Raw genomic sequence first — 16,988 nt, 5'->3', positions numbered from 1 at the left:
CATCCAAGTTGACTGTGAGAATTGCTCATCCCCTGCTGAGCATGGCAAAGTTTCTTGAGTCAGAGTTCTCCTTGTTTGATATCTCCTACCTGGCTGTAAGTTTCATGGCACAGTGCTCCTGGATGCCATGCAATCAAAGGCGTTATGGTTGTGTTCTTTTCTCTCCACAAATGGCTTATATGCTCTACACATCGAGAGACTCGGTGCTCGTTTGGGCGAATCCCATTTCTGGAAGAATGGAACCAGCTCATTGCTGCTGACCCAAAACCAGTTTTTTCATGTTCAGCAGCATCACCACCATCACAAGGATCACTCTGCAAAGCCACCATCACAAAAGTAGAATCTGGTAGGAGAAGGACGAGGCTGGGAATCCCGAAATCCCATGCTCTTGTTGCAGTAGGTTGAGGGTAGGGAACTTTGTTCTTTGTGTTGTGTGAGAGTTCTAAGTGAGTTTCTGGCTCTTCCTCATTTTTTTTTTTCTCTTTTGTGTTTGGCAGTATGCTCATCAAAAGTGGCAGCACTGGTGCAACGAAAAAGAAGACACCATCTGCGAGATTTATCAGCAGGTAACATTATCCGCACTGAACTTACAATTTGCTTACCTTCCTCGTTTGCTGATTTCAATCATTCTTTATTTTTGAATGCAGCCGAGGTAGAGCTCCATTCTTCAGAATTATGACACAACACTTAAGAACTTAGCTGCGAATGTGGATTTCCGCACAAGGGTCACCAAACTGTCACTATTGCCATTGCTGCATGATGTCTGTGATTTTGTGGCTCAAACTTGTGAGAAAAACCAGTTAGTGCAGGAAAGAAACGACTAAAAGGCATGAAGAACTTGCAAACTTGGTAACACTGTAGAATGCACAGATTGGAATCAAAGCTGTAAGTCTCAGTAGCAACCTATATGTTCTTGGTCATCCAGTGAAATTTGCTCAGTGGAAGCAAAAGCAGCCGGGAATAAACATGTTAAGAGAAAGCAAGACAAGGAAATATATTGAACAATTACAACTACATCTTTTTAGATTGAAAAAATTATCTACTACTCCCAGCGGAGCTGGGGTCTACAAAGCTTGAAATTCAATGCAAAACTGCCCTGACATGATCTGATATGGAAAGCTATTCTTAAATTGTTCGCAATGCTTGATGAACATCACGTGACCCAGGCTGTTCGAAGGCTCTTCAAAGGAGATGATCAAGTTCCTAGCTTGTTCCAGCTTTTAAGCAGGAAGGGAGAACTAAGCAGCGTCAAAGTTCTATCTAGAAATTAAGTCGAATGCATTTTAATTTGTGGCTTTAAAATTTGTAGAGTCTATCTTAGCCTTTGAGGCTACGTGCAAGACTATGGGCCTTCCAACTATGGAGCTGCCTTCAAGTGTTATCAGTGCAGTGAATGGCTTGCTACATGACCACAGACACTTCCATGCTTGAAAGAACCTGCATCAAAGGCTCGAGGTGCCGTGTTTCTGGTGTGAACAAACTACTCCATGGAAGCAAGTATTGAAGCATGGTAATCCTTGAAACTTGGCTTCCATATGTTTCACGTCAATGCTTGGACACACTATCTATGCCGTGGAAATTGTGATACTAAACGGTGGAGGTGACAGCATTAAGCAGAGTTGAAGACTTAGTGCTGCCAGTGATCTCAAAGGAGAAACTACAGAAAGGACCAGATTCTTTGGATGTGTTTCTACAACATCTCATCCGAGAATTGGAGAGCTTGTTCTACACGGGCAATCCAATTGAGTACGCTTTGGATGCCCCTAGGCTGACACGAGAGTTTCAGCAGCGAGCTTTACTCTCTATTGTCACAGCTGATCTACCTGCTATTGAAGATGTGGTTCAATATCTCTGTGACTGATTTCTTAGTTTTCTTGACAAATGCAGGAGATGTGTTGATGCAAATCTACAACATGGAAACAAGTTTGAGAATGCGTGGGAGAAAATGTGAATTCCAGATAGAGAATGGCCGACATGAATGATGCGCTACATAAGCTGGATGAGGGAGATGTTGATATCCTGCGCATATGCTTGAAGTTCGTGGCCAGGGTGTGCTTATCTATATTTGCAGACAACAAGGTTTCAACTTGGTACAACATCCTGCTTTTAATATTCTGCACATGCTTGTAAAACATAAACAAATTTGAAAAAAACAATCTGATAGCCTCCTTTTTGGAGGCATTTCATTGCTTATATCTCGAATATTACAGCACAGCATTAATAAAGGTTTCACTCAATCGTTTCACTGCGCTACTAAATGTTAAGCTTGCAGGCACCATTAATGCCTATATGCTGGTGGTCATTCTGTCATTTCCGAGTTTTAGTAGGTGTTGATATGCCAGCAAAGAAGCTCGCTATTCCTGCCGCTGGGATCAGCAGATAAAGCCTTGCAACCTTTCAAATCCACAATGGCATACTGTGCAATGATGAAATATCAAACTAAAAAGAGAGGTTACCCGGGATATCACCTGTAGCTCGCTAGAACTTTACTAATAAAGCTCAGAGAAAAAAACTAAAAAACCGAAACGAAAAGAGAGGCTACCCGGGATATCATCCATAGCTCGTAGAACTATACTCAAAATCAGGGCCGATTCTAAAGGGTTGTCGCTGCCCTGTACAAAGATAAGCGTAAATAAAGCTCAGAGAAAGGAGAAAGAAACTAAAAATCCTCGACTGAAAATGTGAAAGTAAAAATAACTCACAAGGAGAAAGGAAAGTAAGAATGCATACACAGAAGAATTTACTAGCTTCATCTTCCTCAGATCGGGAGCAGTGACAATTGCTAGGCGAGACAGTGGCAATCAATTGCTGGGCCAAGATTCTTTATACACGAGTATAAGCTTCTAGTATTCCTTCTAGTTTCTGTGGCCTTTCCTATTGAACAACAGAAGGCAGCCCATATGTTGTCCAGAATCTCACATAGCATTTTCTTTTTTTCTGGAATGTGAGGGCGATAGCCTAGCTAAAACATTTCTGGGAAAACGTCAGAAGTGGTGTGTATAATGTAGATTCTTATCTAAATTTTTGGAAAATGGCTAAGATCTGATTTTCACTGAAAGGGAAATTTCTGACAACCTCACATTTCAAAGCTAATTATTTTCACGATTGGTGTCGTTCGTATTGGAGTAGCCATCAAACGAGTAACTTGGGTATCTTTCCGGGTTATAGTTTGTGTAACTGTCAGTGTAATGTTCTGGTTGAATGTAAGAGCTTGTTGGCTGCGGAACAGATCGTTGCTGAGAAAAATAACTTTGCTGGCTGTTTCTCTTTTGGTGTTCTTCTATTTGTGTTATTCTAGCAAGCTCTGCCTCATGCTTGTGTATTGCAGACATTCTAGCTATATTTTGACTCATCTCTGTAAGAAGAGCAAAAAGGCCGTATTTTTTACTAAAATCCCTTTAAAACTTACGTTCTTGCAGTTCTACATCCTGAGATGTTGTGCCTTCGGAAACTGTCTCAGGTACAAAAAACGGCCTTAAATACTTTTTGTCTAAAGTTGCAAACGATGTTCTGCATAAAAAAACATAATGTCAGCCACGAAAGAAAGGGGTTGAAATAACGAACTCATAATTCTTCAGCTTTCGCAGCTTATTCTTGATTAGTGCTTTCTGCTTTTTCAAAGCCTTAATGCCAAAGCCATCAACATTACGATCATATTCAACTGTTTCCTGCAACAAAACTCCGGGACAAAGACAATTAGTATATATGCATGCAATAAAAAATACATCTTGTTGTTCTTCGATTATGGTCTCCTCTTCCTACAATCAAAGGCGTTTGTTAAACGTTCTAGTGTGTGTGATGTTACAGGATACCTCTGCTCCGTGATAATCTGGTCCATGGCATTCAATATTTAAATACATAAGCGCGTAGTACGTTGTGCCACCAATCAGTATAACCTGAAATTCAAAGTAAATTGAAATAATCTGAGACTGCTTTAAAAATTCAACACAAATAAAGCCAACCGTGAAAAATATTGTGAACATTGTAGCGGTTAGCATCACCCGCCCATGATGATCAGGAATGTCCTGAACAGACTGCAATGCCAACGCAAAGGCCATAGCTCCTCGTAAACCTGAGATTTTATTTAGAGATGTAATGTTCTTCTTCAGACGAGGAAACTCACCACCGTACCAAAGAGCGTGCTGTTGATTCATGGGTATCTGTCTTGCTGGTTCTCTAAAATTGTTGAGCAGGGCAGCACAAGGATAGACATTCCATGCTCTGTTTATATTGTACAATACAAACAGTCAGAGTATTTATGTTTAGGAAAAGCTGTACCTTGCAACCAATATACTGATCTACAATTTGTCACCAAAGTTAAAGAAACCTTTGGCACTGCTCAAATTTCATTAAAAAGGATACAATTGTGAACACTGTGAACCCAAAGTTGTTCCAGCTCTGTTCTTCTAGGAAAAGAGCCACACCCATATAGATAAACCTGTTTTTATTGTCAGTTCGAAGAGTGACTTGTCTACGCTTACACAAATGTCTCAGAAAGTTTTGAAAGCATTCCAAAAAAACTTGTTGTAATTTGTTGTGCTTCTGATGAGAGATTAGGAGCAGTATAATACTTCATCGTCTAAATAATGAAATGTAAATAATCTATTACCAAGGAGAACTTACAATGCCTGCAAATAGTATTGCTACGATCCCAGATAGTTCAAGAGCATCTGCCATATTATATGCAAGATAGGGAAATAGTGCCATAAGACATGATTCTAGAATAGCAAGCCTGCAAAGAAAAAGGTACACGTTACGAAAAAAAAAACACAAGGAACCTACCCTTTTTCTTGAAGGCCACAATGCCTAAACATGACCGCACTAAGCATAGACGTCAGTACACCTACAGATACGCATGATCAGCTTGTATACGATGAAATATTTGCTTAACGCACCAATTGAAAAAGATCCAATAAAAATCGCAATGAAAAACCAAAATGCACTAAAAATGCCCGTGCTTTCTGGATGCTTGATAAAGGAGAGAACTGTCCTGCCACAAATTAAAAAGTATGAAACTAAAAAAACCGACAATGGGTCTTTTCTTTTCGCAGACTCACTTATACATGACAATAGCCACCTGAGACACACGAAGAACATTGTTTCAGGCTAATGAACAACATTACTCACAGCATCGTTAAGCACTGACTCTCCAAAGACATAAGCATATAAATTAGCATCTGCTCCCAAAGCCTGTATTGAAAGGACAATAGGCAAAATGTTGTTGGCTTTGTAACTGTAGCTTACATGAAAAATTGCAAGGACAGTGACAGGGTCGGTTGCTGATATCAGAGCACCATAAGCAAGACAAGCTAAAAATGGCATTGAGTAAGTCCAATTGAGAGTTCCAAAAATGTAACTGCTAAAACATGCATATAAGCGTTACAAAATGGTGGAGATTTCAAAGACTTGCATGAGAATTCCAACACCAAACGTAGAGATAGCGGTTCCTAAAAATGCAAAGACACATATGGCTCCGAAGTTGTGGAAAAATGGTTTCTGCGTTTAAAACATGAGGAGGCATGTGATAATATTCTCACGGTTGCAGCTTACACTGCGCAAACTCCAGCCTGACTCAGTAGATACAAGTTGGTTAAGGACACAAAGATCATGCCTCAGAGAAGAAATAAAAGGATATAATATGATCGGGGGGAGCAAAAAATAAAAGAAAAAGCTTTCGTTAAAATTAATCCATGACCTGATCGAGTTCTTCGATCAGAATCTTTATTGAAAGACAAAGGGAAGATACCTGAAACCTTGTGCTTGCCCGACAAGGCGTACAAACAGTCCAACAAGAACCCCTAAACAAACTCTCAAATGACTCTAGGAAGCACGTAAGGTTGAAAACAAACGAAAAATGACAAACAGCAACGTACCAAGCCCAAGCGCAGTTCCAGCCTCGTGAATCACCATAATCTTGTTGCGTCTAAGCATATGTCCTACAAGGAACGATATTCCCAGCATGATAATCTGGACCATAATTGAGACTGCAGCTGCATGCGTAGCTTCTTCCCCATTTTCCTCACTGCCACTTGTGGCATTGACTGGCGGGGGAACTGCTGCAATGGTCTACAAAGAAAAGAAAGGATAGATCTCATTGATAAGATTAAGCATAACAAAACGCGCTCACAATGTTGATTCCCCAAGCCGGCATCATGTGGAGGAGACACCAAACCCTGAAAATAAAACCTATGTTGGATGTCAGTCTCGATCAGCTGACGTGGCATGTCCACGTGGTCATGAGTCATGTCCCTTGAGTCATGTAAATATAGTCGGAACAATGAACGAGCTCATGAGTGTTATGTCCATCCCTTTTCACATCACAACATGGTATCGGATTTCGGGGGCGATCCTGGTTGGTTGATTTGACGTTGCTGTCATGGCCGCTTCAACCACACCACCACCTCCGCCGCCCCCACCAGCCGCTGCTGCTGCCACCGCCACCGGTTGCTGCTCAAGTTCTCGTGGCTTCCACAGAGAAAGTGGAGAAATTCGGTGGCACGAATTTCTTCACATGGGCGACAAGAATCAGGCTGATCCTCTCTGGAGAATGAAGACGACGACGAGGAGCTCCAGAAGAAGGCCGCGCAGCAGGGATGTGATGCCGTGGTCGTGAGCGAAGAGGATTCAGGTATTCTAGACAGTAGCTTCAACATCTTTGATGGGACTGAGCCTCGTCCCGCTGAGCAGACGCTACAATCAGATTGGGATTTTCGCAATCAGCAAGCCATCACCGTCATTGGCTTGGGATTGAGCGATGAATTCTTGCCGCTGATTGATCTCACCAAGACCGCTGCTGAAATCTGGACGTCGCTTCGCACGATCTTCGTGGCTCAAGCCGCAAATTCTTCCATGTTGCTGAATCAACAATTCTTGGCGCTTCACATGGAAACGGGTGAAACCATTGCTGTGTACGTGGGACGGATTCGAGGGCTAATGGCTGAATTGACTGGTGCTGGGTCTCCTGTCACGGACGATCGCGCTAGGGCGTTGCTGCTTGCAACCGTCACGCCTGCGTTTAGCACGCTCGCATCTGTTCTATCTCACATGGCCATGAACTTTGATCAGTCGTGGGTGCCCTAATTGAAGAGGAACGCAAGATAAAGGGGAAGAAAGAAGCGATGCCCTCTGCCAAATCTTCCTTGCTTTATGCTGGCGCTGCGGGAGGATCATCTCAAGCTCAGCCGAACGACACTGGTTTTCGTGGCATTTGTCACTATTGCCACAAACCTGGACATTGCAAGAAGAAGAAAGCTGATCGTGCTAAAGCTGCCAAGAACAAAGACAAAGGAAACAAAGACAAGGGCTCTGGGACTCCTCGTAAGCTCTTGATGGCTCTCTCTGCAAGCAGCAGCCACCAGCCCGTGCTCGGACCAGAGCTGTGGCTGGATTCTGGAGCGTCATTCCATATGACGCCCATGGCTTCCTTGTTTTTTGACTACCAAGAACCGTGTGAGAGTGACGCCGTGGGACTCGGTGACTCCTCTGCTCACGACGTACTAGGCAAAGGAACAATCAGCGTTCAGCTCTCTTCTGGAGAAATCCGGGAGATCTATCCTGTGTCTTATGTTCTGGGACTTACACACACGCTGCTGTCGATTGGAACTGCTGCTCAAGTAGGCTTCGATACTCTCTTCACAGCACAGGGAGCGTTCGTGCTGGATGCCGAGACTGGAGACAAGGTTGCTTTTGGAGTTCCAGTTGATACGCTCTACCGCCTGGATGCTCACGTGATCCTTCCACCTGTGGCGCTGATGGCTCGGGCTCCACCGACACTTGCAACCTGACACCAGCGTTCCTGTAGCGCCTGGGAGCGCGCTGCCCTTCTGCGAAGCTTGTGTTGGTGGAAAACACCACGTTTTTCCTTTTCCACAGATTTCTCATTCTCAAGCAAGTTCTGTTCTTGAGTTGGTACACTCGGACGTTTGTTCGATTATGGTTGAATCTTTGGGAGGCAAACGTTACGTAGTCACCTTCCTGGATGATTACACGCGGTACCTGATCGTGTACCTGCTGGCTCACAAGTCAGAGGTGTTCTCCTGCTTCAGCCAATACAAGGCTTTGGTAGAAAATTTACACGGCTGTTTAGTTCGTGTGCTCCACTGCGATCATGGAAGAGAATTCGTCTCTGGAGAATTTGAGACGTTTTGTGCTGAAGCTGGGATCCAGCGCCAGTATGCTGTCCCTGATGCACATGCCCAGAATGGTGCTGCTGTGAGGGTGAATCGCACCATCAGAGAAGCTGCACGCTGTATGCTGCTTCACGCAGGAATGCCAGCTGCTTTCTGGGGTGAGGCAGTTAACACGGCTGTTTATGTTTGAAACCGGTTGCCAACACGTGCCCTGCCTGGGAAGACCACTCTTTATGAACTTTGGATTGGTCACGCACCCGCATTTTTGGCTGTTTCGCCTATGCACACAAGCAATGTCAAAGCTGGAGTCAAAGGCTGAGATATTTGGAAGGCATGAAAGGATATCGCCTTTATTCTCTCAAGCGCAAGACTTTGCTGGAAAGACGGGATGTGCTCTTTGATGAGAGCAAGCTGTACAAGGATCGTACTGAAGTTCCTGCTACTTTCGTGGAACTCCAGCTGGTGGACACAATTCACATGACTACAGCTACTTCTCAAGTCCCGTTGCTGCCTCTTGCTCCTGCTGGTGGTAACGTGGTGGTTCCTCCAGCACTGCCAGCACGCCCTCCAGCTACGCCTCTACAAGAATCTCCTCCAGTGAAAACACCTAGCTTCTCTGAAGAGCTGATGAACACTTACTTCGAGGGTGACGAGGAATTTCAAGCTGCTCCTGAGTTCTTCCTCGGCTCATCTTCAGTGGGAGCTGGACGTGGATCATCACCTTCAGTGGGAGCTGGAAGCAGGTTTCCAACTTCAGTGGGAGCTCTCCCAGACTCTCCACTTGTTCCACCACCTGTGATCCACCCTCTAGCACGTCCTGAACCTCAGCGCTCTGCTCGAGTTCCTGTACCATTGAGGCTGCAACTGGAAGCTGAGCAATCTTGTCCCTTCTTTAGTTTTGGAAAAATTAAAAAGAAAGGAACACACCAGGCTAATTTCGTGGCTGCTAATCCAGAGCAAATCCCCATTCCAGCAAATGTTGACAAGGCATTAGCTGGACCTCATGCTGCCCAGTGGTGAGAAGCCATAAATGCTCAAATGCATTTGCATGAGCGAAACAATACAATGACAAAGACAACCTTACCTGAAGGTGCTCACCTTGTGAGCTTGAAATGGATTTACACAGTCAAGTACAAACCTGATGGAACTGTAGCAAAGTTCAAGGCCAGGTTTGTCACACAGGGATTCAGCCAGATTCCAGGTTTGGAATACATGGAGATGTACTCACCAGTTGTGAAGTTGACCTCTGTGCGAGTGATCCTTGCACTAGCTGCCAAGTACGACCTGGAACTGCACCAGTTGGACATTCGCACTGCTTTCCTGCACGGCAAGTTGAACAAGGAGGTCTACATCATGCAACCACCTGAATTCATCAAACCTGGCGAGGAACATCTTGTTTGCAAGCTAAATTGTGCCCTGTATGGGCTTAAACAATCCCTAAGGGTTTGGTTTGAACGCATTGATGTGTTCTTCAAGAGCCTGGGGTGTGTTCCTCTTGCAGTGGAAGGAATCATGTACCTGTACAAGTGTGGTGACAATTTTCTCCTAGTTGCTGTGTACATTTGTTATGATCCGGCACAAAAAGACAAAGATTTAATTGCCCTAGACTATGCTATGCCACCTCTTGAGGTTCCTCACCACCCAACCACCCCCAAGCTACCTCAAAAGCTCTACTGCGCCGCCGCTCCACTATGAGCCCTAGGGTAGGGTTTAGTCCTTTACTTTAACATGCCTTAATATACCCTTGAGCCTCCCTTTGACTGATGTTGACCACGTGGTCAAAGCTGGCACCTAACAATTCTTCCCCCCCCCCCCTTCCCCCCCAAACAAAGTCTTTGTCCCAAGGATGAGTTGTACCGGTGATCACCCTTTCTGGGGAACTTTGCTCAAGCTTCTAGTCCATCTTCCACAGCCGTATACATCAAGGAGGCATTGGACCTGTCACTCCAAGATAGTACACTTTTCAATTAGCTGATATAAAATACCGGATGAATTTTCACCCCAGCTGGCAGTTGCACCCGATAAGCCGCTTTACCAATGCACTCCAACACTTCATATGGACTAGTATATCGATGGGAAAGTTTATCACTCTTCCTTATCTGTAAAGGCACCAAGGTGTTCTGCCACTCACTTGACGGAAAGATCACTCGCACAAAGACGAGATCACCCACCTTATATTCCCGGAATTGGCGATGCTTATTGGCAAACTTCTCCGCTCTATCCTGAGCTGCTTACAAATTCCGTTTGCACACCATTAGAATCTCATCAAGTTCTGTGGCTAGATCAATTATCTTGGAATCAAGCTTATTTTGAACGTCCTTACTCAAATGCAATCCCAACTCCACCGCTGTTAGAGGATGCCTTCCAAATATGGCAAAGTAAAGACTTAGCTTGGTTCCACTGTATTGGCTATTATTATAAGAAAATTGCAGCAACGGAAGATATAGATCCCACTATCCTTGCCTTTGACCAATGCTATAACGTAGTATATCCTCCATCACTTGATTCACATGCTTGGTTTGCCCATTTATTTAAGGATGATCTCCACTCGAGAGTTTCAAAGTCACTTGCATAGCTTTTGCAAAGCTTTTCCAAAATCCACGGGAAAACTTTGAATCTCAATCACTAATGATATCCTCTGGCAAACCAAAATCAAGAAAAACCTTCTCCAAGTAAACTGTAGCCAAGTCTGAGGTAGTGATAGTCTTCCGAAAAGCCAACAACTGCATATACTTCGTCAATTGATCCACTATGACCCATACTTGCTCCTTTTGCCTCTGTATTCGTGGCAAATAAGTGATAAAGTCCATAGAGATACTACACTAACGGCTCTGAAGAATAGGTAAAGGTTGCAGAAGTCCCCCTGGTTTTTCTTGTGGCACCTTAACCCGCTGATAGAGCTTGCATGATTTACAATACTTGAGGATATTGGCCTTCATATTCCTCTAATAAAAATTGTGCTTAATCAAGTTATATGTTTTCTTCTCCCCAAAATGACTGGCCTCTGGATGATCATGATAGTGGAATAAAACCTGAGTAATTAGCACATCCACTTGTGGCAAATATACACAACCGTTCTAGTAGAGAATCCCATCCACCAATGAGAAAGGGGCTTCCATCTGGTCTCGCAAAGAGGCCACCTTAGCATCCTGAGCCTGAGCATGCTCAACCAATTGCCCAAATTCGCTGACCACCTTACTCAAATGATGACAAAGTCATGTTTGTAATGTCGTCATATGATGAACACGAGATAAAACATCAACCACCATATTTGATTTTCCCAGATGATGCTCAATAGGAAACTCCCCAAACTCCATGAATTTGACCATCCAACAAGCTTGTCTAATGTTCAACTCCTTCTGTGTGAAAAGATACACAAATGGTTTGTGATTTGTCAACACCACAAACACTGCACCATAAAGATAATGCCACCACGTCTGCAAAGCATGAACAATAGAGAGTAACTTTTGCTTATATGTGAAATAGTGTTGTTCCGTGGAATTCAAAGTTCGACTCTCATATGCAATAAGCTGTCCCTCTTGCATAGTGCATAACCACTCGCATCGCATGTCACCTCGTAAGGTTTTGATGGATCAGCAATGCAAAGCACTGGAGTCTCGCTCAACAATCATTTTAGCACCATAAAACTCTTCTCTTGTGGCTTCTTCCACTCGAATGGCACATTCTTGCGTAACAACCATGTCAAAGGAATAGCCACATTTGCAAACTTATGCTGGAAACGTCGATAGTAACTAGCCATACCAACGCAACTCGACCACTGTAATCGGTGTAGGCCAATTTTCCACCATAGACACCTTCTTTGGATTCGTCTTGACACCCTTAAATGTCACAATATGGCCTAGATATTCCACCTCTAACTTTGCATACTCACATTTGCTCTTCTTTGCATAAAGTTTTCGTGCTTGATCACCCGGTGGAGGTGGAGGTGAAGAAATCCGACGAGCCCCCAGGCAAGATCGTCTCGGTTCTTCCTTTGCTTCCTTGGAACTCGTCCAAGGCATGTGACAAGGTCCCAAAGTTTTCCACCAATGGCAATGGTGTCGTGTTGGATTTCAGTGAGAAGAACCCCCCTCCGGTGGCGATTCCTGGAGGGAATTCTTCCTGCTGGCCACAGATTCAATGGTAAAGATTTCTCTCTCTCTTTTTTTTGCTTTTCCTGTTTTAAAGTTTGCAAAAGGGAAGAGGGGACACTCCTCATGCTGGGTGTTGCAGCGTTAATGAGCATAAGTAACAGGTTCATTTTCTCGAGATTCATTTATGGCTTCTTAGCTCCATTGTCTTTGCAGCCTTGACAAAATGGCTGGTCACTTGGCACCATCGCTTCTCAATTTTGCTGCTCTCCAATGAGGCTTTATGGCTGTTCCCATGGTTCTATATCTACTTGTCACAAGGTTGGCTTGTTTATCTCTCTCAGGTGATAGCTTGGCTGACTCCTGCGTTATCTTTTACAGCCCAAAGTCGTTCTCGCTTTTGATTCACTTCTTTCCAGTGCTGTTGGCCATCTCTCTATTTGAGGTTGTAGCCTTCATTTGCTACCTCAAGAGCTTGGAGATCCTGCTTGTCTCGTACACTGTTGCAGTAAGCAATCTTTGTTTTCTTGTGGTAAGCCCCTCTTTGTTTTCTCTTTTCTCCATTTCTTTGGTCTTTTCTCTCCTTTGTTTCTGGCGCAAGAAAAGCAAACTGGGGACTTTTCTAATGTGGACTTTGAGTGCAGGCTAAGCACAGCAACGTGCTACTCTCAATTTTGATAGGAAGAGTGATGTTCAAGGTAGCAAATGGCCGTCTTGTAGCTTTTGGAATTATCTTCCTTTTGACTCGTTTGACGTCCTTTGCAGGAAAAGATATGGAGGAACAAAAGAACCTTGCGCAAATGCATCTTATGCTCCTCCATATTCTTGCTAAAAACAAGAATATTGTCCAAGAAAATCTCCACAAACTCATGAAGATAACACCCAAATACTTCCGTCATCAACCTAGTAAATGTGGCTGGTGCATTTGTCAAACCAAACGGCATAACTGTAAACTCAAAATGTCTGAAGCTTGTATTGAATGCCGTCTTGGAGATAAATGCATCATCCATTGCAATCTGATGATATCCACTCCTTAGATCAATCTTGGTAAACACTCGTGCTTCACCAAACTTATCTAGGATATCATCCACATGTGGCATCGGCATCTTATCCTTCACTGTCTTCTTGTTCAAAACACGATAGTCAATACAGATCTGCATTGAACTGTCCTTCTTCTTCACAAGCAAGACCGGAGCACCAAACAGAGACTTACTTGGCTGAATAAATTCAAACTCAAGTAACTCCTTAACTTGTCATTGAACTTTTTGCTCCTCCACATAATTTAACCGAAATGGACGCCGGTAAATTGGCCGTGTCCTTGGCTCCAATGTAATCCCATGCTCCATACCTCGTAACGAAGACAACCCATGAGGAAGTTCATATGGAAAAACATCAGAAAAGTCGTCAAGTACATCTCGTATTGCTACTTCTCCCCCACACGCAAAGAGAGAGCCGCCCATGAGATACCCACTGTTCTCATACTTGGATCTTATGATCCTCCCCATCCTTCGTGGGGCACAACACACCTCAGTTCAAATTCTTCCATCTGTCCTTTAGGACCATTCCTTGACTCCACTTGGTCATTCAGCCTTTTGGACTTTTCCTAATCCCCCAACCTATAAGGTCTTACTTTTGAGGTGCCAGGTCATTGGAATACAACTTCTTGTATTCATGTCCTATTCCCCAGGACCACCATTATAAGTGTTATTCCAACACTTTATTTTGTTCTCTGGGGGCAACCTTTGCCCCTTAGGACTACTTGTCCATGTGATAAGGATACCAACTCATTATCTAAGTACACCCCCAACTCCTTGGGTTGTTCCAGCATCTATTAGAGGTAGCCCTGGCTACCATTTCAATGACTTGTGTCCTCTTCTGTATTTAACTTCCCGCGGTCATTACTTCTGGTCTCACATTCATGAGCACCAACCTCAACTATATGAGGATAATCTTGTGACTCCTTTATTGCTTTGGAGTCTCTATCTTTACCGTGATCCCAACTATAGTTGTTTACCACAACTATCTTAACCAGTTTTCTAAGTCAAACGCTCATCTGGATCACATCCTCAACTCTATGAAGAAAACCTTATATTGTTTCTAAGATCCCAAAGTCGTTCCATTATTGGCCCTTTTGTATCCACCACCTCGCCTACAAGTTCCCACATGAACTGTAGTGGAGAGTCATATCTTCCCAATTTGCTACTCCTCAAGGATAGGCCCACTCCTAGGATGTAACGCATATGATCATAGGATAAGATTTGGATATTCTGTCACCGTGGATCCTTGGAATCTTGGGGGATAAATGGGGATAAAATAGCCACTAAGGGCTCTCTCATCAAGAAATTGCCCTTTTTCCAGTTGGCTTAAGGGCAGAGAAATGAGGTGTGCTACAGGTCGGCTTTTCTGACTCAAGTTGCATACGCAGAGACTTTTCTAGTAGATCCGAAGCAACTTGTGTAGGATTAGTTGGATTGCACCATTCGGTAAGAACATTTTATGCATGTTCAATTACTGATAGAGGCATGCATGCAGCTAGTAGGATGGTGAAGAGGAACCATGTTGATGACGTTGAAACCTCTAGACGGGCAAATCGAGAGGAGGAAACTCCTGCTAGAGATGCTGCGGAAGAGGCAGAGGCTGAGTTAGAAGAGGAAGAGCCGGATGCTGCAGCGCTATAGCATACAGCTCAGGAAGTCGAGATTGAGAATTTGCGAAAGGAGATTCGCAAATTGAAGAAGGAGAACAAGAAGAGGAAGAAAGAAGTTGAGGCAGCTAAACCAGCTAAGCCTAAGCAACCGGACTCCTCCTCAAGTTTTGAGGACGATGAAGTTCTACAGCCACCCCCAGTTGCATGAGTTTCAAAATTCAAGCCCCCGAAACCACCCAACTTTAGAGGCATGCGGGACTATCAGGTTTTGGAAGACTGGGTCTACGATATGGAAAACTATTTCATAGTGGCAGACGTAGATGATCATACAAAAGTTGCGTGTGCGCAATCCTTTCTCACCAATCATGCCAAAAGTTGGTGGTGCTAGGTGTGTGCTGAAAAAGGGCAGACTAGAAATTGAACCAAGATGCGGTCTCGTATCCATAAGGAATACTTGCTGGATGATCTTGGACTAAGACTTTGTGCTGAGCTACAACGGTTAAAGCAGTGAGGGGACCTCATGCATTATGTTAATGCGTTTGCTTAGAAGCGCATTATGATTGCAAATATGAGTGACAAAGATGCTTAGAGTTATTTTATTGATTTAAATCTATTTAATTAAATCTATTTTCTACTAATTTAAATCTATTTAAGCCGAAGACGTACTTGGAGTGTAAGGAGGCAGCGCAGCAAGTTGCCTTTAGTCACTCGCTCATTGAACAATATCAACAGCCGTATGCTGGTACCTCGGATAAGAATAAGAATTTTGGGAATAAACAAGGTGATTGGAAACAGAAGGTGGAAGGTAGGTTCCGCTCTAGAGGCTCACAAGCAACAGTTAACAAAGATGGTGGTGGTTGGAGACCACCAACAGCTTCTTCTGGTCCTAGGCCCTCTGTTCCTCCTCCTAGTGGGTACAAGCAGCAGCAACTTGCAAAACTTGCTCCTAGTGGAACAAGGTCTCAGGTTAATGTCATGAGGGAAGACGGTGGTGGTGAAGCTGAAGGGGTTGACAAGTTGGTCAATGCAGACTATGAGGAAGAAGAGGTGAGTAACTTTCGTTGCTTTTTTCAAGCTTTTCTTACAGTCAATGCAAACACTGATCCGTTGATGTATCTGGTAGGCTTTGTCCGTGGACACCGAATTTGAGTGATGATTGACACGGGAGCTACGCACAGCGTGATATCCGAGATTTAGTTAAGTTGTTAGGATTGAATGCTGAGTAAATGTCGCCTATGCACTTTCGGTTTGCGGAAGGTGGGCAAGTAGCCAGAAAGTTTGTGAGTGATGTTCCAATAAAGATATCCAAGTGGAAAGAAAGACTGGACTTGGTAGTGTTGAAGATACCAGATTTTCAGATGGTGTTTGGTATGGACTTCTTCAATAAATTTATAAAAGGGATTTATGGTGCTGGACAGAGTCGTATCACGTTGAAGTCAGAAGGAGGTCTTGATGTATCCTTTCAGTTGCAAAAGCGTGTAAGCGACTAATTTTTCCATTCTACTTTAGTCACTTAACCACACCTCCAACCGCATGGAGGAGTCTCACTCACAACCTCCATAAGTCCTATTTCCGACTTGGGCTTGCTAGCCCCAAGAATGGCATCCCCGCCACTCAACCTATGCACTTGATCCAAGTGCTCCATGTGTCCGATCCCATGACCGACAGCCCAAGGTACCACCGACATATCAGCCCGTTACGCTAAGGCCATGCCCCTTTACCTTGGTCACACCGGTGGACTAACACCACCTGCATCACAGTCCCATCTCTCAAGGACTGGGCCATCCGTCCATGAGTGATCATTCCAAATCCACTCCTTAGCATCCTTAGGATGCCCACAGACATGGGGAATAGCCTTCCCCAATATCCCTTTTCCGGTCTTCACCAAGTCCCTTTTTGCCCATGGCCGTGTTCGCCAACACTGCCACTGGATCGAGGCCCATAGGCCTTACCACTAAGTCCCACGGTCCTCTGGGACTTCCTCACCACTCGACTGTATCCTTGGTCACTACACTAGAGGACTACTCCTCCTCCTTTCCACAGTCTGGGCCTTTGGGACAACATTTCGGAACACCGTGGCCCTACACGGGCCTCATGGGTACTCTCCTCGCCTTCTGCCTT

At 44.1% G+C, this 16,988-nt stretch overlaps 2 protein-coding genes across 2 annotated transcripts; one reads left to right on the top strand and one right to left on the bottom strand.

Annotated features, from left to right (window-relative positions):
- Positions 1 to 3,530: 3,530 nt before the first annotated feature.
- On the bottom strand, positions 3,531 to 6,245 carry LOC9657298 (sodium/hydrogen exchanger 5). Its single transcript, XM_024685808.1, has 19 exons — positions 6,168 to 6,245; positions 5,874 to 6,066; positions 5,747 to 5,798; positions 5,636 to 5,695; positions 5,551 to 5,575; positions 5,411 to 5,496; positions 5,245 to 5,356; positions 5,128 to 5,190; positions 5,058 to 5,077; positions 4,896 to 4,990; positions 4,783 to 4,843; positions 4,624 to 4,732; positions 4,482 to 4,579; positions 4,363 to 4,438; positions 4,279 to 4,298; positions 4,124 to 4,221; positions 3,963 to 4,072; positions 3,813 to 3,896; positions 3,531 to 3,668 (listed from the first exon to the last, which is right to left on the bottom strand). The coding sequence occupies exons 1-19, from the start codon at positions 6,243 to 6,245 to the stop codon at positions 3,531 to 3,533; spliced, it is 1,578 nt and encodes a 525-aa protein (XP_024541576.1).
- An 873-nt stretch (positions 6,246 to 7,118) lies between these two features.
- On the top strand, positions 7,119 to 8,319 carry LOC112350131. The gene is made up of 2 exons (XM_024685807.1): positions 7,119 to 7,727; positions 7,873 to 8,319. Exons 1-2 carry the CDS (start codon positions 7,119 to 7,121, stop codon positions 8,317 to 8,319), a joined length of 1,056 nt encoding a protein of 351 aa, XP_024541575.1.
- The last annotated feature ends 8,669 nt before the right edge of the window (positions 8,320 to 16,988 follow it).

The sequence above is a fragment of the Selaginella moellendorffii genome, unplaced genomic scaffold (assembly GCF_000143415.4).
Source record: "Selaginella moellendorffii unplaced genomic scaffold, v1.0 SELMOscaffold_46, whole genome shotgun sequence".
NCBI lineage: Eukaryota > Viridiplantae > Streptophyta > Lycopodiopsida > Selaginellales > Selaginellaceae > Selaginella > Selaginella moellendorffii.
The sequence above is the reverse complement of the archived record's forward strand: the minus strand, read 5'-3'. Positions and strand labels throughout refer to the sequence as shown.